General features: G+C 47.2%; 2 protein-coding genes across 17 annotated transcripts in view; both read left to right on the forward strand.

Annotated features, from left to right (window-relative positions):
• PPP3CC (protein phosphatase 3 catalytic subunit gamma) overlaps positions 1 to 6464 on the forward strand; it is a 78039-nt gene extending 71575 nt beyond the window's left edge. For all 4 annotated transcript variants that reach the window (XM_083713621.1, XM_083713620.1, XM_083713622.1 and 1 more), the window contains one exon: positions 510 to 6464. In XM_083713621.1, the coding sequence (XP_083569747.1) occupies positions 510 to 685 (176 nt within the window). In that variant the 3' untranslated portion in view covers positions 686 to 6464. The remainder of the gene's footprint in view (positions 1 to 509) is intronic.
• Positions 6465 to 21329: 14865 nt separating this feature from the next.
• The window catches only part of SORBS3 (sorbin and SH3 domain containing 3), an 82968-nt gene continuing 77169 nt past the window's right edge, over positions 21330 to 27128 (forward strand). For 3 of the 13 annotated variants that reach the window (XM_083713524.1, XM_083713523.1, XM_083713522.1), the window contains exon 1: positions 26753 to 26851. The gene's annotated coding sequence lies outside the window, so the exon portion shown is untranslated. Of the gene's footprint in view, positions 21442 to 26428; positions 26852 to 27128 lie in introns of those variants that run through there. The other 10 variants (XM_083713530.1, XM_083713533.1, XR_014558124.1 and 7 more) reach the window with 8 other exon arrangements.

A 27128-nucleotide genomic window follows, 5' to 3' on the forward strand; every position in this document is an offset into this window, starting at 1 on the left:
GATTTTTGCCTGATTTTTCTGCTCCAGGGACCATACATTCGCTCTATAACATGCACAGACATTTCCCCTTCCTTTTTAGGAGAAAAAAATCTGCGTGTTATAGAGGGGAAAATACGGTATATATATTTTTTGTCTCATTGGCACGTCTACTCAAACAGATGCAGCAGGCTTTTGAAGCAGTGCAAAAACCAACTGAATGTGTTTTTGAACAGTGACCAGTGGAATGAATGTACACACTGTGAACAGAAATCCTTCTTTCATAATATCTTCAGCTCTGAGAGGAAAATATTTCCAGCCTTACTTAAAGAGACGTCTTTTCACATCATGGGCATAATAGTTTGTCCTGTCCGGTGTAAAACAAACCCCATACCACCTCCCCCAAGTCAGACGCATGCTCCATAGTCACAGCTCTGCATAGTAACTGCAGGATGGTATGTGTGCACATTTGAGCAACCAGGCTTGGAAACTTGCTCTGATTCCTTTTTCTCGCTCTTTCTCCTCCACTCTAGCCATCCGCGGATTTTCGCCACAGCACAAGATCCGCAGCTTTGAAGAAGCAAGGGGACTGGACCGTGTCAATGAGCGCATGCCGCCACGCAAGGATTCCAAGCACCCCGACGGGCCGGTGAACTTAACCTCCACAAACTCTGCGGAAAAGAACGGGATGGGGAAGAAAGCCCAGTAACAGTTCAGGCGCCGCCCACTCTGTCTCACTAAAGGATCCAAAACTTAATGAATTCTATTTATTTATTATGAAGGGGGAGGGCAAGGGGGGGGGGAGAAACCAACTTAGCCTGGAGGCACATCCATAATCCAGTTTGCATCCATTCTGTAAGAGAGGTGACCATTTTGTAAGTTTTTAAAATTTTATGTTCAATATATAAAAAGTCATCTTTTTTTAATTTAGGAATGGGTCTAAATACTAGTACATATATAAAGTGTTGTTTTGTACAGATTGCCTGTCCCTGCCAGGAGGGAAGGAGCCTGTGCGTGTGGCTGGGTGGGGTGGGAGGAAGGGAAGCAGAAACAACCCAGGGCAGCTCTGGGATCTGATTTTATAATGGAACCGTTTCAAGTTATCCTTGTTTTTTAAAAGTGGCAACTTTCATTTGAAAGCAACATTTTTCTCCTCCCAGATTTTGCTGTGTTTCTTCTATTTCACACTGCATCTGATGCTCCAGCAGTTGACTTCCATTAAAGGCATGTTGCATAGGGCAATTGGTAAACTTTCTCCTTTTTGGAATCCTGTGTCACAAGGCAAATGTTGACATGCGCAGATCAGCTCCAGGTGAATGTCTGGAACTGGAGAAAAGGATCTACCTAATCCTGCCTCTGCCCCTTCAGATGTTGCCATTGATTTCCCTTCAGGAATCCAGTTTCAGGAGAGAAATGAATTCTCTTGGAATAAACCAGTAGGTGGGCTTTGATGAATGTGATCTTGCAGTCTCCATTCATCTTGAGTTCACCCAGCTGGTTGCTCATGTCGTTCCATGAACATAACCATATTTGACATCACACAGGTGGGATTTATGTGATTTTCTCTGACAGGAAACTAACCTCCACAGTTTGTCATGGACTCATATTCTTAATGTAAAAAAACTGTACAAAATTAGTATTTTAGGAGTGAGATACTTTCCCTTCTTCCCACATAATATTCCTCTCCCATGCTCCATGATGTGAGCTCCAGCACAAAATCTCTCTGTGATATGTCCCCCAGGAACCCGCTTCATTTCCAATTCATGGCTTTAGCTCTACCTGGATAGTGTGGGAAACGTGAGGTGTAGGAGGAAAGGTTAAGTTCTGCACATCAGCAGCACTGCTTCCTTTGTCTTTGTGTATCCTATGTGGGACAAGTAGAAAAACCCACAGTGGTTATAAATGGGTGCTCACTTGGGAGTCTCCCTTGAGGGGGGAATGGGCATAATGGGCACGTTTGGCTCCTGCGTACAACTGGCAAAGCTCTCCTGGGCTGACTATAAAGGGCTTCTCGGTGATCTCAAGGGCACAGCCAGCAATGAACGGCTGATACTCCGGCCCCTGTAATTAGCGTCAAAGGGATGCTACAGCGTTTTGTGATCAACAGCGTTTTGGACCAAATTTTCACAATCAAAGCATTTCCCATCAGCATTGGCTCATGGTTCTGGGAGTGCCTAATCCCACTCTTGTCTGGTCAATGCCAGGCTGTATTCAGTTTAATTCTGCTCAGAATAGACCCACTGAAATTAATGGACCTAAGTTAGTCATGTCCATTAATTTAAGTGGATCTACTCATCGAGTGTGACTAGCTTAGGGTACAACCTCATTGTGCTCCTTTTAAGAGGCAGCATGAGTGAAGAGGCAGGTTGTTTCAGCTTTGTAACAGGAGACACTACTGCTTCCTTCTTCCTCATTACCCCAAAACCTTAAATGGGATGACCAAGAGTAGCTATATGTGGAAAGGGTGTTTGCAAGGAGGCTCACTCGTGGCCAGGAGCCCTGATGGGCCACAACACATGCTAGGTAGCTTCACGGTGCCCACCGGCCATCATAACTTTGTGTTTACTATGGAAAATTCTGGCATACTTGTGGCAAGCACTTATGCCATGTAAAATGTGCAGCTCCCAGGTTTGCATCTGGAAACCCTAAACCTGTAACTTTTGCAAAGGGCAGGAGACCTTTGGGCAGATTCCTTAGCACTTCTCTTGAAGTATAATAATAACATGATTGATTGTTTGACAGAATGCGTCAGTCTTGTTCTCTGCCAAGTGTTGCAAAAACCACTAAGGGCTCTACAGATGTGTGCAAAATGTTTACTGCAAGCTGAATAGGTGACCTGTGAGTATAGGGGTAATGTACTGTGCCCGTTTTGTAATGAAAGCAGTATGTTTTCTCATACTGCCAGAAAGGAAGTCACAGGCAGGTCGGCTTTACAGATTGGTGAGAGGGACAAATCTTAAGAGAGAAGATGCAATCCTTTTGGCTCTTTTTAGTGTGAGTGAATAGCCAAATTACATTGTATGGAGAAACTTCGGTAGAACTGAGTGGGGTTTTTGAGGAGAAACTGTTTAGTCAGCAGCTTGAGCCTGAGGTCTTCATTCTTTGAGGGATATTATTCAAGTCAGAGTTGGAAGCAAGGGGATTGTGTTCTAATGTGCCAAAGAATAGCAACCAAACAGATGTGCTTGGAAGAAGGGAACCCTGTGTGTAGAATTGATCCTGTTTAGTTTTTTTTATCCTGACTCTGATGGAAGCCAGGTGTCGGTGGCAATTGTATTATTATTATTTAAGCCAAACTTGGTAATTCATTGGAAAGTGGTGCAGATACCTTCCTCCTGGAGTTCAACCATGACCCTTCCAGGCACTGTTTGGGGTATGTCTGAAGCAGTCTTCCACAGGGCCATTCTTTCTTCTGCCCTCTTGTAACTTAGTGACTTAAGCAAATGACACAATCAGACAGCATAGAGGTGTTGCATAAAAGGATGCCTCTTAATCACAGTGCTGCTGACTATTTTTCACTTTGAACATAGGCTTTCTCCGTTCATAATTATTTCACATCTTGGTTGAGAATTATGAAACAGCTTTGTTTGCATTTTGGAGCAGATGCAACTTTGGGATTATGTACTCATGACTATCCTTTTTACATGAATGGGTGCTTTGAAACAGTGCAAACATTTGTTCCTCTTGAAGATGAAGGGATTTTATTTATGTTAAAGCTATGCACACCTCTTATGGCTTCTGTTGGAGAAAACCATGGCACTTACTCTTTCAGAACAACACTGATAGCAAACTCTTCTAGAGAGATCTCATGTTTGCTGCTTGGTAGGATGCAGACAATCTGGCTTTAAGTGGAGTGTCTTCAGTTTAAGAACTGCAGATTCTTACGATTCAAAGGGAATTAACACCTTTGCATCTACCTGGCTTGACATGGTTGTTGCTGCTGCTGGCTGCTCTCATGATGTTCCCAGGAACATACAAAAACTTCCACCCATGTGGTTGGGCTTCCTTGCATGTGTGCATAACATGCATATGATAGACCTTCCAAACGAGGTGAGCATTACATACATGTTGAGTGAATATGCAAGCAAGCCCAGCTATGTGAACAGAAGTCTCTATATAGCCCAGGGAGCCATGTGGAAGGCACTGCTGGGAGCTCTGGTGTCACAGGACAATTTCTGGGCCCTTTGGTGTAACAAGAATAAAGCTTGGCTAGCACAATCCTATCTCTCTCTCTTGGGAAGATAACAGCCATCATGCTTCTCCCATTCACCAGCTTTTGGAAGTTTAAATTCATGGCAACAATACATGGTCCCTCTTCTCTCACTAGACACAGTTGAAATGTTGCGCTTGGACTGCTGATTTGTTAAAGCGAGAAATATTTGGGCCCTTCTCTTGGCTGATTCTTGCAAAATAGCCAGGTATGTCCTTCCTTCACCTCCTCCTGCATCTCTTTGTTCCCTGTTTTGATTTTTCTCCTCTCAGGTGAAATAGTAATCTTAAAAATATGTCCATTTGGTGCCCCTTATTCCCCCAAAGTTCTGACAGGATTCCATTTGCTCTTGGAGGAAAGGGAAGCTGCTGAAACAGCCAGGCTGGGCAACTGTCCCAAGGAGGGGCAACTCTGAGGCAGGAGGGCCCACTTGGGGTCTTTCCTGTTCCTTCAGGGTTGCTTTGACACTAAAGAAAAATGTATTCCCTGTTCCATGTACAAAGACATGACTCGCTGGCTGTCAGGCCAAGCCTATGCTCTGGTTGCCAAGGGAACGCTGTCTCTGGGGCCTCTTTGCTTCCTCCTCACAGCATGCAGCGTTCAGGGGTGGGGAGCTGGAGGGGAGAGTGGGTGTTAATTTACCCCCCCCCCCTTAGCTCATGCGCCTTCTGTAACATGCTCTCAGCTAGCTTCCCCAAGTTTTCATGGAAAGAGTGAGCTAAATTCCTGGTACCCTGAAGACACAGACAGGCACAGTGTCTTGTGTGCTGAAGTCCACCCTTTCTCCCCTGGAGATCCTTGCTGCTTCTTTTCCCCCCACCCCTGTGCTAGCAAACTAGAGTTTGAAATGCTGTGTGGAAAGCAGCGCTGAAGCCTTGCGTTTCCCCTCTCTCCTCTGACTTGGGAAAGGCTACCACCCCTTTCTGGCATGGACGTAGCACCAGCTTCTCTAAGGCCCAGTGCCAAGGAGACATTCCTTGATCTCAGCCAGGGCTCCCTCTTAACCAAAAATGTGAAGTTGATGAGAACCCAGATGAGAACCATAATAAACGCTGGAGACCCACTTAACCCTTAAACCAAATGTTCTTGGACCCCAGCTCCCATCAGCCCGTGGTAAGGAACAATAGGCCTTTTAAAATCCTAACATCATCAGGAGGGGCCCAGGTTCTTCACCCCTGCCTTGAACTATGCATGTGAGGTGGCAAGTGGTTGAGAGGTAGGGAATGTTGCACCCATAGCACCCTTGGAGGTATCTGTGGTCAGAAGATGACAACCTAAGAAGCCATACTCTGAAAGGAGCAGCCATTAACCACATGAAAACGTGAGGTCCCAGCAGGCAATTCCAGCTGTCCAGTGCTATAGCTTTACATGGGGGAGTGGGGATTACTGACCAGAGCAGTGGTGGGTTGCAGGGCGGGAGGGGCGCTTAGATATGAGATGGCCCTCTCTAATTCCCCCCACACCCAAATACTGGGGAAATGCTCCTGGGCCAGCTGCCCCACCCCACCTGAAAAACCAGCAGCGAATCTGTCTTAGAGCCGTGAATGCCTCAAGAGGCCTTGCTTCTGCTCATCATCCCACCCATTCTCCACCACTCCACTGTCGTCGTCGTTTTGCTTTTTAATTTCAGGGACAATCATGAGCAACAAAAGCAGAAAAAGAAACATTTTAAAAGCCAAGAAAGCCCGCCAGCCCATGGGACTTCAGTGTATTAAAGGCTGTGTGTGCTACCCCCTTACTGTGAGGTTGCCTATAAGCACCCTTTTTTAAAAAATAAAAATTGTCTTGCATGATTTAAAAAAGCAAGAAAAAGCAAGGTGCATGTAACAAGGAGGGGAGTCTACAGTGGGTCTTCCAAACTTCAGGACAAAGGTGCTTTCACCTGATTGAAGAGAACCTGCCCTGTCACGGTGCCGCAGCCTGCTTGCACCTCCCCAGTTTAGCTAATCTTGATTCTGCTACCAGAGCCTCGTGCCAGCTTGGCTCCATCCCAGAAAAGGTGGAATCACAAAACCCAGGAAAGGTGTGGGTGAGGACTGAGGTTCTTGATTCTGAAGTCGTGTTTGCCCATTGTCTGGAGGCTGACTCCTTTCTTTTCTTGCTCTTTTTTTAGTTGCGTTTAAAGAAGAATGGTGAAAAAATGTTATTTATTGGCAGAAATTATTAAATATAATTTCTCTTTTGTGAACAAGGAATGAATTTGTTAGAACTGTCTTACTGTAAATTGGAAAGTCATCTTTAAGGGGGGGGGTTAAAGATTAAATGACAGTTGTTTGGCTCCGGTGTCCTTTTTGGGAGTTCTTGAGTGGCAGCACACTTCAGACGTTTGCAAAGAAGGCTCTGAACCCTTTTTATATTTCTGACTTCTTCAGGGGTAGCAGGAATATCCTTTGATGGTACATGGCAGACTGCACTTCCTGCCTTGTTTTGAAGTTCTCTTTGTCTGGGTCACATAGTTAAAGTAGTAGTGGATCAGTTGAGAAATGAGGCACTAATTACCAAAACATAAAAAGTTCTACCCTCAGTCAACTTTGTAAAAATTGCAAATGCAGTTGGCACACCTGCTGAATAGATACCCAAACCGTGGCTTGGTTTGTTTTGATGTCTTCTCAATGGAACACCCCTGCAAGAATTAGTAGGAACTCAGTACAAACCATGCTAAATTGATTCCCTTCTCCTCCCTCAAGACAGTCTACACCAGTCAGGGCTGAAAGGTGGATAGCAAATAGAATGTCTGGATGCAGCAGAATGCCTCCTTCTCACCTGGGTGCCCATTTGATTTCTCTGCTGAAGAACGCCTGTGCATTGCAAAGTGTTCTGGGGTATAATTCTAAGGGGGGCTGGCCTCACCACAGTCCTGTACAAATTAAAGTTGATGTCCTATGAATGTCTATTTGAGAATGTGTCTGGGTTTCACAAATTGCCCACAATTATTGAGAAAGGGTCACCATTTTATTATTATTTTTTCTTCTCATTGCACCAGGAGTGCCAAACTGCCTTGGTTCGGCCCTGCTGGCCAGTAGAAGAGAATAAGCTTGATTGGCAGGCCTGAGACGTAAAATGGTGGTAATTGGTTAGGCCTGGGGTGGAGGTGAGAGCAGGTTAAAGGGTGAGACCTGTGAATTTTTAATGGATATTCATTTTAGATGAGAGAGTTTTTTCTTTTTCTTTTTTTAAGTAGCTGGGGTGGGGAATGGCAACTTACCTTGCTTTTCTAGATGCAGGACAGCTAGCTAGGCTTTTTTGCTCTAGTAGTTGATTGACAGCCATAGACTCATGTCTTGGATAAAGATTATCTCCATCTTCCAGCAGTGGACAGCAATGGTCTGATTTGCTCTGGACTAATGACCGCATCTGAAACTATATGTTCCAGAGAAGTAGCCAGGTTAGGCGGCGGCGGCGGCGGCGGCTGCAGAAGAAGATGCCTTTGAGGATGCTGCATTTTTTACCATCCAGCCTAACCAGTTCCTAAGAAGTTCCGTGCTGCAGGTTGTCGACTGCTCTTGCAGCAGTTTCTCAAGTGTTCCTGTCTGAAACCACAATTCAGATTCATTGCAGGGCTCCATAAAGACAAGGCATAGATGATGAAGGCTCAGTAAAGAGCCCCAAGAAGAGGGAGGGAGGCTGAATTGTTCTTGAAGGGCACTGCATGGTTAATTCACTGTGCCTGAAGGCAACAGATACCTTTGGAGCCCACAGCAGCAATACTAAAATATCACCAGCAGGTGGCGGTGATGCCTTGAAGATGAAGTGTGAGAAGAGCTAATCAATGGAGTGCATTTAAGGAGACAGAAGACAGAACAGGTGAGAGAAGGAAAGCCACTACCTGTTGGAGTGGGCTGCGCTAGGCTAGGCTACATGCTCAAAAAGGCAATCCCATAATAGAATCGGAGAGTTGGAAGGGACCCCAACGGTCATCTAGTCCAACCTCCTGCAACGCAGGCATATGCAGGTGGCCCATATGGGGATTCCACCCACAACCTTGGGGTTATCAGTACTAGCCAAGTGAGCTAACTGTCCACCCTGGCAGTGCTTCTCAGAACAAGTGTAAGACGACTTCTTAGACCACGCGACCTGAGTGCTGGGCGCTTTTGCTTCTGAATTGCAGGTGCTGAGGAGCAGGGGGGCCAGGGCCCCTCACCAGTATTTCTGATGAAATGGATGAGCCTCCCCAGAGTTCTACAGCGGCAAGCCACGGGGCGGCCACACGTCAGCATGCCTTGCACCGTGCGCAAGTGATGTCAGCACACCATGGAGCATGCTGGTGTCATGCGTGCCTGCTGTGGGGTGTGCTGAAGTTGCGTGGCTCTAGGCCCCCTCAATTGGGGGGGGCAAGGAGGCGCGCATGCTCTTAAAAGTATAAAATGTTGGTGGCATCCATCTGCCTCGGGAGACCATGGAGGAGTGCGCCATTCAGGATGAAGTCTAACTATTGGAAGGGGACAGGTTTTGCCTCACCTGGGGCAAAGGAGCGTGGCCGCCGCTTGTGCTGCTGCAGAGGCACCATGGCATGTCTTCTCTCTGCGCTCATTCCTCTCCTGGCCACTGCAGTGGAGACGCCTCCTGATGGCCTGTCTCCAGGAATGCAGTTGTCTGCAGGGGATTCCACAAGGCGCTTTGATGTTGAGCTGGTGGCAAGGCAGCTCCGGCAATGGCTGGCCTCTCCAGAAGGATGTGGGAGAATGGGATGCTAGGTCTAATCCCAAAAAGGAGGTCTCCCAGGCGCGCATGATGGGCGTGAGTGATGGGCAACTTACAACCCTCAGGAGTGACACCTCCGTGCCTTCCACATGTGCTGCCTCAGAAAGATTTTGGGTATCACATGGCAGGACAGCAAGCATGAAACTGCCATTTTAAAATGTTTTGTTGAAATATTTATCTTGGGCCATTCACTTCAAAGTGGGGGGATGGTGTTGGCATGTCAGGCCTGCAGAGGAAGATGTGGGAGAGCAGCGCGACATGCCCTTGGGGAGGGCACAGTACTTTTCTTTGGGGGGGGGGTTGCCTCAAGTGGCAAAATGGCCCAGCACTGAAAAGAGGGGTGTTCGTATTATTCTTTTTGACACTGTTGATAGTTTTTAAAAATATCAAACTCCACACTTGTATACAGATTTTTCGCAATGAAGCAGCTTGGTCTGGGACTATGGAGAATACCATTGTATTATGGAACACCCTTGTTAAATACAGAGGGTTCTCCCTGGCAAGGGAGGTGCACTCTGTACATTCCCATTCCCTTTATTGATGAGGCCCGTAGTTCCTAATTAATTTTCTTGCACTATACCTCGCAAACTCCTCCTTTTCTACCCCTAGGCCTTTATTTACCCTCCCCTGCACAGTCCCATTGACCCCGGGGCCAGGGGGCAACACTGACCACTTTGGGAGACCCTCTTTAGAGTGGAGCCTAGAATGGGGTGACCCGTGTGTGCCTCAGTAGCTTCCTCTGGTATGAGCAGAGCCTCTGAGCCCACCCCCTTGCTTACTGCCCCCTTGCTCATGAGGAGGGGAGGTTAGACACCTTATTTCCCCACCAAGAAGGAGAGAGAGCTGGAGGAGTAAGAAGAGCAGCTTTCCTTCTGCTGCTTTCAGTTTTATGCGCTTTTTATGGCTCTGTGCAGCATCTGAGCAGCTGTGAAGGGGAAGTAGTGGCTGAGAGGGTGGGAGAGGAAGGCCGTGGGGAGCCAGCAAAAGAGTCTATGTGCTCATGCATGTGCGTGCGCATGCACACACGCTCCTACACCCCTACATCTGATCCAGTGAAATAAATACAGTGGTACCTCAGGTTAAGTACTTAATTCTTTCCGGAAGTCCGTACTTAACCTGAAACTGTTCTTAACCTGAAGCACCACTTTAGCTAATGGGGCCTCCCGCTGCCGCCACGCCGCTGGAGCACAATTTCTGTTCTCATCCTGAAGCAAAGTTCTTAACCCGAGGTACTATTTCTGGGTTAGCGGAGTCTGTAACCTGAAGTGTCTGTAACCTGAGGTACCACTGTACTCCTTAACCTGCCTACTCTCCTTAAAAAACAAACTCAGATCACAGATTATATCTATCTCCTTCAAATTAGCGGTAAACAATGAGAGATCCTGTGCTTTCTTGCATGGCCGTGCTGTAAAAGCAGAGATCCGAGACATGGATCCTTATTGATCCTCTTAACCTTTACAACCGATTCCCTCACAACCACCATCAGGTGTGTTCTGTGATTTATTGGAGGTTTTATTGTCATTGCCTGGGCAAAAATCTTAAAGGTTAAAGTGGATCCTTTATTTGGATCCATGTTTTTCTGCTGCTGGCAAGTGCTGCCTCTGGGACGCCCCCTCCTTGCAGTCTACCAAGGTATGTTTTAATTTTATTGGGTGTGGGGTGTAAAAATCATACAAATTCAAGCAGATTCTATTTAATTCTATGGAATCTGACTTTTACCCAGATTCCATGGTTAAGAAATGAATATTGGGGGCAGGGGCGGGTATGTGTGTTTTTCTGCACACCTGCCTGCTTTCAGTGACCTTCTCCCCCTCCCTGGGAGAAGGAAGTCACCCGGGTGAACTCACCTAAAATTAGAAACCTACCCAGGATCCAAAAAACAATGGCACCCCCTGCACATTGCAAGGGAATGCTGACATTTTCTCATGGAAGCGCAGGGAGTTCTTCCACAGAAACTCCTGGACTTTTCAAGGAGACAGTTTGAGAAATCCCTGGTTTATCACCAAACGGCAGAGAGTTTCCCCCCTTCTGATGAGACATTCTCCTCCTTGCATCCCTGGGAAGCCTGTCTGAGGCCTCTCACAAAGGCAAAGCTTAACCCTGGAACTATTCCTGGCAAGAAGGCTTGACTAAAGTCCTTTCCTTTCCCCTTTACTGCCTGTAGTTGGATCAGCCTTACCTAATTGATGCTGGCGTGGTTGGCAGTTTGTGTTTCAGACACAAAGGCTAAAGTCCATGTGAGTCATATTGCAAGTTCTAGGAAGCAAGCAGAAAACAAAAGGTTGCCGTGCCAGTGGAAGGAGGCAGGGATCTGCTTACAAGGTGGATGAAATGAGGACACCACCGTCCGTCCGCTGAGGCTGCTGTGCTGCAGGCTTCCTATCAGTTTCAATGGGCCTTGCATCGGAAAGTTCCCCAGTGGATTGTCCTATGTTAAACAGCAATTTCTATTTTTCAACCTGACCAAAAAACCAAAAAGAAAACCTTTAGCCCAAAGGATATGGCAAGTTTTGGGTTAGAGTAACACCTAACTTCTACTTAACCTCTACGCTTGAAGACCGTATTTTATCCAGATGGTACTGAGCAATTCAAGACAAAATCCATTGCCCTCGAGAGCCTCAAAGTATGTGACGAAAATCACACATTCCAATTAATCAAGCAGCAGCACTATGACCACGAAAGACAGCACTTGTTACCTCATACTCCGAGATCTTGTTCTCCAGAGGCCTTAGGTTTCACAACACCCTACGGAACCTGTGCCAATTATCTAAAGGATCTACTACTCCCTTCCCATCGAAGAGCCTTTATGCTTGCGAGACTAAATGCTTTCCCCTCTGCAGTGACCAAAGGCAGATTCTCACACATTCCATTTCAAGCCCGTTTGTGTGCCTGCAATCAAGAAGTACCCAATTCAATGGACCACATTCTCTTAATTGCCCTTTACACAGCAGACCTCGCCAACTGATGCTGAGCAAAATCTTCGACATCTGGCCCACAGCTTCAAGAAGAAGCCAATTAAGGTTTCTCCTGGTAGATCGGGACAAAGATAATACAGTGGTACCTCTAGATGCGAACTGGATCCATTCCGGAGCCCCGTTCGCATCTAGAAGCAAATGTAACCAGTGACTGCACATCTGTGCACGCGCACGTCGCTTTTTGTCGCTTCTGTGCATGCGTGTGATGTCATTTTGACCATCTGCGCATGCGCAGGCCATGAAACCCAGAAGTAACGCGCTCTGTTACTTCCAGGTTGCCTCGGAGCGCAACTTGAAAGCGCTCATCCCGAAGCACATTCAACCCAAGGTATGACTGTACTGCTTTAGTAGCTTCCGTTTTAGCCACAATTTTACTCAGCAGGGTTCCCAACGAACTATCCTTTCGGGAAATAGACTGGGCGTAGCAGAATATCCAAATGCACACGGCCATAGCGTGACCTTATAACCCTTGATAGCTTCACCCTTGTCTTTTTAGTTATTTCAGTTACTTGAAATGTTTTATGCTGTGATGCCAATAAAGGTATTTGATTGATTGAACAGCAATTTCTATTTTTCAACCTGACCAACAAACCAAAAAGAAAACCTTTGGCCCAAAGGATATGGCAAGTTTTCAGTGCTTCCTTGCGTCATCTCTTTAGGTGTGCAAACTCAAAGGGAACTAATGTGGTTTATTTAACCCCTTAATCCAACTCACATCTGCACCCTACATTTAAAGCACCCTGATACCACTTTAACAGTCATGGCATCTCCCCAAAGGATCCTGGGAAATGTAGTTTGTTAAGGGTGCTGGAAATTGCAGCTCTGTGAGAGGAGGGGTCTCTAACTACTCTCAGCATTCTGTCCAAAAGGGGACAAGCCTTGCTTAAGGAGGTGGTGGCAGTTGGGGAGCCTGGGGCCACAGAGGCCGTGCCATCAGGAGGGCGTTGGGCCAGCAGCATTTTATCCTTTGGACTGTTGGCCAAAATTGGGAGAATGTAATGCTCCAGAAGCTTTCTTCTCGTGATGAGCATGCGCACAAAGGTGGTGGCTGCATTTGTAACAAAGAGCAGCAAAGTTGCCCCTGGCGGTGGTGACTCTCACAGTTCACCATCTCCTTAGGCTCCCTTCCATGCAGGCAACGGTTCAAGCAGCCACTGCAGCCCTAATCAAGCAGACTGGCAGCATGAGAGTGTGGTGCAAGACACCAGATTTCACAGCATGCTTAGACAGGTCCCAGATGGGCAAAAGGGGCATTCCCCTCAGGTGTGCTCAGGAGCCCTTTTAAAAAGAAATATGGGGGGGGGGGGACTCCGCAGGTGCCCAAAGGCACTAGAATGTTCATGGGCAAAAGAAGACAACAGAACAGGGACGAGGCTGCGTGCAGACTGCCTTCTCTTTCCTCTGGCCTGGTTACAGAGATCAGCTTTGTTCTTCAACCTGTTCTGTCTAGTTGCCAAACCTGCTGTGGGCTTTTCAGCTAAAAGGTTAAGCAAACACTCCTGGCAGCTCCCGGCTTCTTTTGTTGGCCTAGATCACTGCCAGGCAGCCTTCTCATCTTACCCTTGCAGTTTTGCTTCCTTTCTCTTCCAAGAACTGTTTGTTTCTTTCCCTTCCATCTTCCACCTTGCCCCTCCCCCCGCAACCTCTGAAGGTCGACCCTCCAGTACAAACACCTTCATGGCTAAAAGGGAGCCAGTCCCTATTTGCTCTTCCATTTCACTTTCCCCTATATCTTTTGCACAGGAAATGCAAGCCTGCCCAGGGCCTTGGCACCCCCCCCCCCAATGGTCTCTGCTCTTGCTCAAAATTGCCATGAGCGGGGCCTGGCAGAATGGAGGGAAGCCTGACTGTCATTGTAAATCCTCCATCTGAGGATGTGGACACACTCTGCATTTAAGGGGCATTTAAAGCTCCTTCCTCCCCCTCCCCCCTCCCTTCCTGCATTGCAGGGGGTTGGCCCTTGAGGTCCCTTCCGACTCTACAATTCTATGATTAAACAATCCTGGGAACTCTAGTTTACCACTCACAAAGCTACAGTTCCCAGCACCCTTCACAAATTACAGTTCCCAGGATTCATGAACGCATTAAATGTATGGTGTGTACACAACCTGAGACTCACTCAAAATACACAAATTCATGTGACTGAATGCTTATCAGAAATGCCCAATCCCCTCTCCTCCTCTCTGAATTCCAATATCCAAGATTTCTTTAGGGGAAAACGTACCTATTTATCTACTTGCACTTTGACGTGCTTTCAAACTGCTAGGTTGGCAGGAGCAGGGACCGAGCAACGGGAGCTCACCCCGTCGTGGGGATTTGAACCACTGACCTTCTGACTGGCAAGTCCTAGGCTCTGTGAAACAGCTTAATACCCCTCTTCCTCCCCTCACCCATCATAGACAACCTTGTTGTCCTGGGACTAGTAGAAAGAGAAGGGGAGTGACACCTGCTTACATATCACTATCAACCTCTAATCACAGTCTTCATAAATTGGATCGGAAAGGGTCAAAGGCCAAAGGCAGTTTCTAGCAGATGTAGACGATCCCTAAGGCTAAAGGTAAAGGTAAAGGTACCCCTGCCCGTAGGGGCCAGTCTTGACAGACTCTGGGGTTGTGCGCCCATCTCACTCAAGAGGCCAGGGGCCAGCGCTGTCCGGAGACACTTCCGGGTCACGTGGCCAGCGTGACAAAGCTGCATCTGGCGAGCCAGAGCCGCACACGGAAACACCGTTTACCTTCCCGCTGGTAAGCGGTCCCTATTTATCTACTTGCAACCGGAGGTGCTTTCGAACTGCTAGGTTGGCAGGCGCTGGGACCGAACAGCGGGAGCGCACCCCGCCGCAGGGATTCGAACCACCGACCTTTCGATCGGCAAGTCCTAGGTGCTGAGGCTTTAACCCACAGCGCCACCTGCGTCCCTCCCTAAGGCTAGACATAGGTTATTCATCCTTTTCCCATTTTCTCTCCATTAAATATGTTCTCTAGCATTTGGCAACCATGCTCCCTGGCATAATCTATTAAGTTATTAAGAGCTCTGTCATTTCTTTATTCTTTAGCCATGAAATACTAATTCATCTGTCCCTTATCTCACTTTGTAGCAGATCAGATCACCTCTCAGCTGAGGGGGAGTGAATTACCGTATTTTTTGCTTTATAAGACTCACTTTTTCCCTCCTAAAAAGTAAGGGGAAATGTGTGTGCGTCTTATGGAGCGAATGCAGGCTGCACAGCTATCCCAGAAGCCAGAACAGCAAGAGGGATTGCTGCTTTCACTGCGCAGCGATCCCTCTTCCTGTTCTGGCTTCTGAGATTCAGAATTTTTTTTCCTCTTGTTTTCCTCCTCCAAAAACTAGGTGCATCTTGTGGTCTGGTGCGTCTTATAGAGCAAAAAATACAGTAGGTCACAGCCACAACGTTCGTTCCAAACACATGGATTCTCTCAAAGGATCCTGTGAACTGCGGCTTGTTAAGGCTGCTGGGAAATGTAGCTCTATGAGGGGAAACTCTAGTTCCCAGGATTTTGTGGGGACAGCTAAGTGCTTTACATGATGGACAGAGCAATGTGGGCAGGAAATAAGGGTTACAGAGTCTTGATTTTCCCTGAAAGCATGAGATGTGCTGGTCTCTTTAAGAACATTTAGAATCTTTTTTTAAAAAATAAAATAAAATCCCACCCTTCCTCCAAATAGCTCAAAGTGGTGGTGCACATGGTTTTACCCCCACCATTTTATTCTCCTGACAACAACCCTGTGAGAGAGGATAGAGGATAGACTAACCCATGAAGACCTAGTTACAGATAGGTAGCCGTGTTGGTCTGCCATAGTCAAAACAAAAAAAATTCCTTCCAGTAGCACCTTAAAGACCAACTAAGTTAGTTCTTGGTATGAGCTTTCGTGTGCATGCGCACTTCTTCAGATAGACCTAGTGTGCTCCACGGCACAAGTGGGAAGGGAGGGCTCTTGAGGATGGATGACTGCACCTCAGCACCAAACCAGCAGTAAGGGGACGTGTTGGGCTTTTGCCACTCTGTTCTTCAATACTTTATTGCAATGTAAGACGAGTACAGTAGAGTGATATGGAGGATGGTGCTGCTGCTAGAAGAGACTCAGAGGCTGCGCCCACTTTGCTGATTTCTAGAAAAAGAGATGAGTGCTTCTTAGAATGGCAATGGCACCCACCTGAGGGGGCCGGAATGGAGTTCCTGTGAATTCTAGCTGGGGGAAAGCCCTGGCCCAGGGGTGGGTGAGGAAGGTGAGCTGGAGCCTTTGTGGAGCCTGGGGTGGGGGTGGGGAATTGGTAGGAGGAGCCCGGCTGGATCCAGCCCCTGGCCCATCTAGTCCAGCATCCTGTTCTCACAGGGGCAACTAGGAGCCTCTGGGAAGCCTGCAAGAGGGACCCCATCTAGAAAAGCCCTCGGTCCTCCTGCGGTTCCCCCCAACTGGTATTCAGAAGCGTCACTGCAAAGATGTGCTCTCCCAGGCCCACAATCCCAGCCTGTTTGCACTCCTGCTGTCTTAGTCATGTCTGCAGCCTGGAAGATGGCAGGATCCCCAGAGCATGTGCTACGGAGAGCTGCTTCAGGCAGACCAACTCTGTGTTACAAAGATGTCTGCCCACGTGGCATGAAGGTTGGCCACATCAGCCCCGCCATGTGGGAATTCCTTGCAGGCAACTGCGGTGCCTGGAGACAGGTTGTGCATCCAAACTGAAATAAGAGATAAATTTAAGAAAGAAACATATTATACAGCAAGGTACATTGTTATTTTCACTATGTGTACATAATCAAAGCTTGGTGTAATAAAGAACCAGACTTTAAAAATAGTAAACATTGTAAGGTAAAAAATATCTATAACAAAAAATAGAGTAATGTGTGGTTTAATAGTTCATCGCTTGCTTCTCAACTTTCTTTACACGTTTGCAGCATATTGAGCTTATGGTCCTACACTCTGTTCATAGAATCATAGAAGCTTAGAGTTGGAAGGGACCCCAGGGGTCATCTATTCTAACCCTCTGCAATGCAGGAATCTCAACTAAAGCATCCACAACAAATGGCCATCCACCCTCTGCTTAAAATCCTCTAAGGAAGGAAGCATTTAAAAAAAAAAAAAGATCTGTACTTCTTGCACTCGACTCTGCTCCCTCTTTCCTCCTGCCCAGGACAGCCTTGCCCTCTGCCTGCCCCTCAGAGCCAGCAGGGGGCTGGGCCGGGGGGGGGGGGGGAGGGGAGGGGGGAGAAGCTTCTCTCCCTCCTCCTCGCCTGTTCTCCAGCAGCCAATATGAGCTGCCCAAGGGAGGAGGCCAGCTGTGGCAGCAGCCATGGAGAGGCAACGGAATATTCCCTTGCAGCTCCACTCAGCCTCCTCCCCAAGCTCAGGGGCAGCAGCACTCTCGGGGGAAATAGGGGCACTTGGAGGGCATGCAGCCGGGCATATAACAGTTACAGGATTTCAGCAGGATGTTACAGCACATGCACTGATGGGAAACAAAGCAGTATATTTGCCCTTAAACCTTTGCAGGAGCAAATAGTATCCTGGGCATCACATATAGCCACCCAGTTCCCACCACTGCATTTCAAAGGTCATTTGCACATCGCTGCAGTGGGGCTGGATGTGTTTTCCAGTCACCCACTATCTGTCACAACCATGGGCAGAAAGAGAGGCCTTGCATATCTTCATGTGTCTTATGCTTTCAAATTAGATTTAAGCTGGTTTGGGTGAAAACATCAAATTGCAGGATTTCTCAAGAAACTACAGGATTTTGGTTATTGTTGTGTGTAAATGGCTTTGCAAACCAGTGGCAGGAGAGCATTAGAGGCAGAGTCCATGGGAGCATTTGCACAACCTGGGCTGCTGAAACTAAAGAGGTGAGTCCTTGTGTGTTCTAGCTCTGGTGAAGATGGTTCTGGCAAAGGAAGAACTCTCGTTATTTTCCACAGGAACATGCGTGGGGCATCCATGAAGCACTGCCAAGAGCCAGAGAACAGCGCACTGCATCCACAAGAATGTCTAGCTGCCTGGCTCAATGCCCCGTGGGCGTTTAACTTGGACTGCCTGTTGCAAACACCTCCGTTCTGAAGACAGGGTCAGCTGGAATGAGAACAGAAGGGAAAGATGAGATAATACTAGCTGTGAATAACAGCCTGGCCAACCATCCCGGGCAATTCCTGTTCTGTTCATTTGTTCCATGAGTGCAGTTCAGGGAATCTCTCAGATGGGATAACAAAACTATGGAGATCAGCCAAGGCCCAAGGAGGGAGGGAGGGAGGGAGGGAGGGCATTTTGTGTGTTGGGGGGCAGAACATTCATTACTCATCTGAAATCTGCCACTTAAAGGACCTGGCTTGCATTGGGGCTTCAGCATGTCTGAAAGCCTTATCCCATCCCAGATGGAGAATGATTGACATTGCTTAGGGGTAAAGTGAAGACAGTTTGCACATGGTCAGCCACAAAGCAAGAATTGTGCAATGATGTGAAGAGAACCAGCCCTTAACTCTGTAAGCATACTTAACTTGCACATGGATGCTGCATAATTGGTGTATATTTGGTCACATGTTTTCTTTTAAGTATGATTGCATGTATTTATTATGGCTACCTCTTTGGTCCCAGGTGTTTTTGCACATGCATGCATTTCTGTCACCTGGTGTGATTTGTACAAGCAGGCACACTTTGCAGTTACACACGTCTGCACAAATGCACAAAGTGGTGCTTCTCTGTTTGCAAACTTCTGTGAAAATGTGTATGTCACAATTCCTCCTTCTCTTGGGTTCAGATGAGCTCCTTTCTGTTGAAGCCTGAGATATATAAGGATGCCAACAGGAGACTTGCCTTGCTTAAGTACATTATGTTGGAGAGTACGAGTAACACAACGCCTGGTCTCAGACATCTACAAACGACTGATAAACCTTGGGGAACATTCAATAAATGACCTTCCTATGAGTTGGGAGCAAGATCTTAAAGTACAAATAGATGATGGATCTCACTTTGGGATAAACCTTTTAAAATCAAGTTCAGCATGGATTAAGGAATTGTCATTACAAAAACTCTCTCTTATCAGCCCAGGATCCACTCCACTGTGTTGAAGAGGGTGTCAGGTTATTGGAACATATCTTCACTTGTGGTGGGGATGCCATGGAGTGTGGGATTCCTGGGTGTTTTTTATAATGCAATTAGTTTTATTACACAATGGGCTATGTAATTCTCTCCACAACTGGTTCCCTTAACTTTATTTTTTTTAGGGCAAGATAGAGAGTTGTTGTTTTTAAATATTTTTATTGGGTTTTATAAACAAGATAATGTTACACAAATAAGTATACCAAGTTTTCTCATGTCATTTGTATATCACAAAAATAGCATAATAAATGTGCAAAAATATCTACAACATATGTTTCATTATTAGTGGTCAATGTATAGATTCTTGAATTGGTTTTAAACAATTAGGAAGAAGAGAAAAAAGGGGGAGGGGAATGGCGAGTGGGCTGGGTGGTTAGGCTTCTATTATTCCACTTAGCGGGGGGGGGCGGTTGTCTCAGCGTTACTTGTATGGGTTCTCTTACTATTCTCTTGCGTGGCAAGGCCCCGGTCTTCGCAGTTCCCACAGAAATAAACACACAAACACAAATATGTTGGGTTAGTGGGATAAATTAGGCCACAACTTTATTGGTTACAGATGTGAGCTGTAGTCCCAAAACAAATGGAGGGCCGAGTTTGCCTATGCCTGATATACATCAATTAAGAGCTCCCCAGGGTCCCCGATGGGGTCGTGGCATGGCCCTGGCCCACGCCCAGACTTCGGACAGGAACCACACCCCCAGATATGGGATACCCTTAGCACAAAGGGGCAGGCGGAGGCAACAACCTCCCCTCCCATAACAAGGCTTACCCAATGCCAAGTGGAAAAATTCCCACCCAGCCCCCACAACCGACATTAGTCATAGCAAGGCCATAGTCAAGCAACACAAGAAAGCGGGTGGGTGGGCTGGGAGATCCGCCAAAGTAGACGTAGGAAGGCTGCCCCCAGCTGTGCCGTGGTTTAAATGGCAAGTAGCCATGCCCCCTGGCTAACCCGATTGGTCAACTGGGGGGCATGATGCGGCTGGGCAGCCTCGTGATGTGGGCAGCATCCCTCTGCCCACTGCTGGGTAACACAGGTCCAGGAACCCCTCCTGTAATGCAGCCCCCCCCCCCCGGAAAAAGGGAGCTGTCTTGTTGTATTTCCTTGGTGGTGAGAGAGGTTGGGGGTGTGTGCTGGTCCAGGGGGGAGGTTATCGTGGGGCGAGGTCCAGGACCTGAGTTGAGGATCAGCAGACAGTCCTCCTCGGGCGAAGCGGGGTCCACAGCGGGAAGCCGGGCAAGGACAGGAACTCTGGGGGAAACAGGACTGGATGCTGGCCGAAACAGCTCTTCCACGACGTTGCTCCCGCAACCTGGGACCGGGCTGACTGGCCTTTATCTTCTCTGAGGCCAGGGGCGGCCCCGGCCCCCAGGAGACCTGCCTCTCCTGGCCTTAAGGCGAGCACTCCTCCTGGGAGAAACCAGTTCCCTTCGCCTCTCTGCCCTGAGCCTCTGAAGTTCAGGAGAGGCTGAAGGGTTACTGGACCCAGGGGGAGACTCACCTGTAGGCACTGAGTCCTCAACCACCTCCGGAGCCAGAGTGGATTCACCTGGTGCCTGCTCCTGAGGATCCGGCACAGGTGCAGGCGCTTCAGAATCAAGGCCCTGCCCCAGTTCAGCTGGCCCTGGAGGCAGGGACTCCTGTGCAGGCTGGGATTCCTCCGGTTCAGCCTCTGAATCGGATTCCCAGGCCATCACAGGGTGGCTTAGGGTGTGGTTGGTTGTCTTTGGTTGGCTGTGGCAAGATAGAGAGTTGAAGAGCAGGGAGCTGATAAGTCATTTCTAATCAGCAGCTATTGTAACAGTAGTGTGACTTCCTTAGGATAAGGTGTTGGCTATTTGCAGATCAGTTGCGCTGCAGAAAGCATGCTGGGGAGACCACACATTACATGGAATGCAAAATAACTTTAGCTAGGTTTTAATGACAAAAACAAAAACTCCTTTACACTAAATATATCAATAAGCATGACCGACCAACCACCAGGGTACTGAGAGAGACAGGTGCTGCTCTTTATATACTATACCCAACTGCTAACACATCTTAATTAACACAACTTAACAGCACCTGCTATACTGCTTCACAGCTGTAAAACTAGGTCAGGTTATTTGCTCTGGCCCTTAAAGACATCCACATCTTGTGGAACAATAATGAACCTTCAAATTTAAAGAGACCATTTAGCATAAGGCCTCCTCCTCCTCCCAGAGGGGAGGGGTTGTGAGCGGGAGCAGCCTCCCGGCATATATGACTCCCGGCATCTGACTGCTTCAGCTGCCACGGCCAAGCCTTCCAGCTGACCAATAGGGCCGACTGGTGGGTGGGGCTAGCCACGTTTAAATAGCCGTGGCAGCGCTCTGCCCCCAGTCTGTTCCTGCTTTCTTCGGATCTCCTTCCCTCCCTCTTAGGTCAGCTTCTTTTGTGTATTGACCTTGCTATGGACTTCGTTTGGTTGCCTTGGTTGCCCAAGGGGCCTGGTAGGACTTTTTTATCCATTTGCAAATTGGCACCAGCCTCTTGGTTTTTCCGCCTACCTCGTAGCAATTCGTCACAACTTTCTGGTATTGGCAGTTAGGCACTGGACTAGGTGTGCTGTGTTGGAGGATTGGGTATGCCCATCATCTACCCCTCCTCTTTTGTGTATTCCATTAAAGGAATCCGGCGGTTGTGGATCCTGTCCGGTGCCCTGCTGGTGGCTGGGGCCATGGCACGACCCCCGGTGACGTCATGGGGGAGCTTCCAGTTGTATTTCCATCAAGAAGCTCCTCCCATTGATTGCTAACCCTCATATGACTCCTGGCTGTGCGGGATGGAGTCTGGTATTGCTAATGCAATGCCTAAGCCAATACTACTCACATGCTGTAACCAATAAAAGTTGTGGCCTAATTTTGCCCATTAACCTAAAATAATGTGTCTTTGTGTCTTATTATACTCCTATGTGGGTGGAGGCTCCTAGGCGCATACCTATAGATTCCTGATACTACAAGACCTGGGAGGCAGCACTCTTTGAGAAGCCAAGACGTAGGTGATGCAGGGCCAGTGTAGAAATGAATCATTTTTGGCAGTATGGCATCATTTTATTGTTTTTACAAACATGGAGGAATATTGCTGGCTTTTGCCTCATGTTTTTCATTGCCTGTGGGCATTATGAAAAGCGTGAGGAGAGTATAAAAGCTTAATGTGAAGATCTTAATACTGACTGTCAGAGCTGCCTCTAGGTCCCAGCTCACAGAGGACCAACGCCCAGTTGATGTAATGTACAAAAGTCTTTATTGAAGTTTAGTTTCCATTTCAAACCCCAGAGCGTGCAGCCCTACGTCTTGACTCTAGATCGGCGAAGTCCCCTCTGAGTCACTATCCCTTCCGCACCAGTTTAAGATCCTAGCCCGGCTCCACCTCCTGCGCTGTTCCTTCCTCCTCTGGGTCCTTCTGCCCCCTGGGGTTTCCTCCTTCCTGGACTCTTCTGACGCTGACCCCCCTGAGTCTTGCCCTTCCTTCCGGCGGGCTTTAGAACCTGGCTCCCTATCCGGGCTACCTGCTGTGCCGCTCGCCTGTACATTTGAACTTGGCGCGCGCGCCCAGCCTGTGACTTTCCTCTTGACCGTTTCCCCGCTCTCCGATGGAGGCGTGGTCAATCCTGACTCATCTCCTCTCTCTGGTGGTGAGAACACTGGTCCCGATGCCTGGGACTCCTCCCCCAAACTGCGCTCTGGTGGGGAAGCTGGTCCTGATTTCCAACTGCTGCTCAGGGAGTCCCCGCTGGCCCCTTCCTTCTGGGGTTTCCCCCTTGGCACCCCCCTTGCCCTGGCCATCGGCGCTCCTTTCTGTGAATCTTCCAATTCGCTGGAGAGACTCGTGGAATCTCTCTGACCACTATCACTGCCTACACCCCCCTCGGATTCCTCCTCACTCTCCATTTGCTCCATCTCCTGTGTCTCTGCTCCTGAACCCCTGACACTGACACTATTGACAGTCTACAACAATTTCTGTGTAATGATTTCATATATCTTCCAGGATTATTTATGTTGTATCTGAATGTTGATTTTTTAAAAACGATTTAATATTTGAAATCTACATTTTAACTGTAAAATTAAACAATCTAAGAACAATCACAATTCCTCTCCTTCCATACATGCATGTGTCTGTTTATGAAATGTGGGTTTAAGTGCACAGGTCTGGATGCCTGTAAGCTCTCAAAATTAGTATTTCATAACCAGACAGAATGAACCAAGCCCTGTGTGTTTGTGTGTGTCTCCAGTTAATGATTTCAATGTTTTGGCTCAATGCCTTGGCTATCTGGAACCCAGCCTCACTCCCACACTGTTCACTGGAAACATAAGGAGACCTTTTGCAAGCTGTAGGTTGGCATTAACTATGGAGTTGTGCAAATGATGTTGGCTTTAGGGATGGGCCTTGAGAATCCAGACGGGCAGGGAACTATAGGGCATTGCTTCATAACAAGGACAAAGGGTGGGGGGAGCCACCTACTGAAAACCCCAAACACAAAGGACTAATAATGTCACCTGTCATTTACATAGCTCTTTCGGCTCCTCCAAACAACTTATTTATTGAGGCACCATCCTGATTTGCTTACATAAAGCTTATGCAGAGCTTGATTATACCCAGTCTTTATTGTGCAGCTATTCTGCTTTGTCTGTGGGGCAGACAATAAACATTCAACCAGGTTTGCTTGCATGGTGCTTATGTCTTCCCATTAACCATTTGTTCATCCCATACTTTTCCCGTCCCATTCCTAACCTTCAAAATTTCCATTGAATGAAACACTTTAGTCTGCTTTAATTGTGCAAAGCTGAATTTCCTGATATGCGGTTGAAGCCCTCCTGCAATACACTGCCTGTCTAGAGGCACTCTTAGAGGTATGTAAAGTGTTCTGCATGCAATGGCTGCCTTCACGCATCATAAAAAGCCAGAGCACCACGAAGCTGATGCACACTGCTGTGCTCCCCTTCTGGCGCAAGCCAGAGAGACAAGCCAAGAAGCCACAGTTAAGCTTGATTTCCCACCCCTCCCTATGGGTGGTTTGCTTCTTCCTAACAAGCCAGACCAGCCTTAAACCCCAATCCCATGTTCACATGTCACAGGAAGCTAACATACGTTTCTCCAATGCAAGTAGGGACATCCTACTCCGTAACGGTGATGATGATGATGATGATGATGATGATAATTTTATGATTTATACCCTGCCCATCTTCCTGGGTTTGCCCCAGCCACACTTGGCAGTTTCCAACATACATAAAAACATAATAAAACATTAAACATTTAAAAAACTTCCCTGTCAGTAATAATCACCATATTGCATAGGGGAACACACGAATCTGCCTTATACCAAGTCATACCATTGGCTCTTGTAAAAAAACTAGAAGCCTTTTTACTAGGTATAATAGGTGAAGAGTTACCAAGAGAAGATAAAAGACTTTTTATGTATGCAACGATGGCAGCAAGAATGCTACTAGCCCAGAGATGGAAGGAAGGAAGGAGAGTACCAAGAGAAGGATAGCAGGTGACACTGATGGAGTAGGCAGAGATGGCGAGACTGATGGGGAAGAGCCAAAACCAGGAGGATCAAGTCTTTTCTAAAGACTGGAATAAATTTGTAATTAATTTAAAAGACCATTGTAAACAGTTAAAATCTTTGGCAGGGGTGTAAAGTCACTTGTAATGTGAACTTTTTAATGGTAATTATGGTTATATAATAGGTAGATGAGGGTAAAAGATTCAGTAAATTTAATCTTAAAGATGGAACCAATGGAGGGAGGGAAGGAGGTCTAAGGGTTCGAAAGAACGCTGTACAGTGGTACCTTGGGTTAAGAACTTAATTCGTTCCGAAGGTCCGTTCTTAACCTGAAACTGTTCTTAATCTGAGGTACCACTTTAGCTAATGGGGCCTCCCGCTGCCCCACCAGAGCACAATTTCTGTTCTCATGCTGAAGCAAAGTTCTTAACCTGAAGCACTATTTCTGGGTTAGTGGAGTCTGTAACCTGAAGTGTATGTAACCTGAAGCGTATGTAACCCGAGGTACCATAGTATTTTTATGTTTGAAATGGTTTTGTTTTATATGTATAAAATTTTTCAAAAACTTAATAAAAATTATATGCATATAATATAATATAGTAATAATAATAATAATAAAATAATAATAATAATAATAATAATAATAATAATAATAATATAAATATCTCTCTCCCTCCATAAAAACACACCTGGAGGGCATCAGGGATGTAAAAGCAGGCTGGGCTCTGGCTCTATTACTCTCAAATAATGGAGGCATATAACTTGGACAAAAAAGTTGGCTTCCAGGTGGAAAAATCAAAATTGGAAACAGAATTGTTAGATCCCAAAATTAAGAACTTGTCAAGAATGTATAATTTGCTGTTGAAATGGAACACTCAGGATGAAACGGTGAAATCAGCTATGATTAAATGGGCACAAGATGTTGGACATAACATTATGATGGCTGACTGGGAACAGTTATGGACCACAGGTATGAAATTTACGGCATGTAATGCCTTAAGAGAGAATTTAATGAAACTGATTTATAGGTGGTACATGACACCAGTCAAGCTTGCAAAAATTTATAATTTACCTGACAATAAATGTTGGAAATGTAATGAGACTGAAGGTACATTCTTTCACCTTTGGTGGACATGCCCAAGGATTAAGACATTCTGGGAGATGATTTATAATGAAATGAAAAAGATATTCAAATATACCTTCCTGAAGAAACCAGAGGCCTTTCTTCTGGGCATGGTCGGCCAATTGGTGCCAAAGAAGGACAGAACTTTTTTTATGTATGCGACAACAGCAGCAAGAATACTCATCACAAAGTATTGGAAGACACAAGATTTACCCACCCGGGAAGAATGGCAGATGAAGGTGATGGACTATATGGAACTGGCGGAAATGACTGGCAGAATCCGAGACCAGGGAGAAGAGTTGGTGCAAGAAGACTGGAAAAAATTAAAGATTATTTACAGAAATACTGTAAAATCAATGAATGTTAGAAAAATGTTGGAATGAAGTCATATGGCTTTAGCAGAAATGTTATAAGGAATTAAGTACAAATAGATTGTTAATGCATTAAAGGGAAAAATAAGGTTAGAATATGTTAAGATAAATACAGGACAGAAAATAGAGGAAGATGGAAAGGAATTGCTGAAACAGTTAACTGAAGTGGAATACAAAAAGGGAGGTGTGAGGAGGTCGCTGAAACAAGTGAATGAAAGATAAGATTTTGAAATTATTGGATGTGTTTTTAATTGTTTTGTTTTGTTAATTCAATGTTTTATGTAGTGTTTTTGTTTTTGTAATGTATCGTATTGTCTTGTTTAATTTCTTCTTCTTCTTTTTGTAACTTTTAAACTGTTAATAAATATTATTTTTTAAAAAGAGCAGGCTGGGCTCTAAGCAAAAGCCATAGCTGGGCGGTTTCCCTCCCGCGAGGTGCGAGGCGCCTCTGCCCCCTTCCTGGCCAGCAGCGCGTGGGAAGGTGGGCTTCTTCCAGCCCCGGAATGTGGCGCTTTCCGGACAGGCTCCCGTGTTCCACGCGTGTCTGTGGGAATCCCCTGGCATGGGCGTGGCCAAACTTGGGGGGGGGGGCCGAGTTATCTGTGACGCAGCTGGTTAGTTGGTGCTTGGCTGAGGGGCCCCGCTGCGCGTGGACGCGGCACGCGAGGAAGGAGCGCCCTCGCCTGCGGGCCTTTCCGGGCTCGGGCCGCCTTCGCGCGCCTCCCCCGCAGCTCGTCCCCCGGCGCCTCGCTCGCTCCAGCCGCGCCTCCTCCGCCGTCGCCGCCCGCCGGGGAAGCGGCGCCTGGCGGCTCCTGCTCCGCAAACCAGCGCGGGATCCGCCGCCGAGATATCTGCGGGAGGTAGGACCGGGCCGCCAGGAAGCTCGTGTGAATGCGCGGCGGTTGCGGGTCGGGGCGGGTAGGCGGGCGGCGCGCCTCTGGAGCTCCGCCTGAATGCCCGTCTGCCGAGGGCGAAGGACCTCGCCCTCTCGCTCCCGGGCGCGTCTGAAGGGGGAATCCTCGAGTTGCCTGGAGGTTGCCAAGACTTTCCAGAAGTGGATTCCTAGACGCCCCCCCCCCCAATGCTTTTGGGGTAGAGTTGTGATGATTTGGTTGCCCCTCCGCAGTGGAAAAATAA

This window comes from Podarcis gaigeae (assembly GCF_964106915.1).
Source record: "Podarcis gaigeae genome assembly, chromosome: 15".
In the NCBI taxonomy this organism is placed as follows: domain Eukaryota; kingdom Metazoa; phylum Chordata; class Lepidosauria; order Squamata; family Lacertidae; genus Podarcis; species Podarcis gaigeae.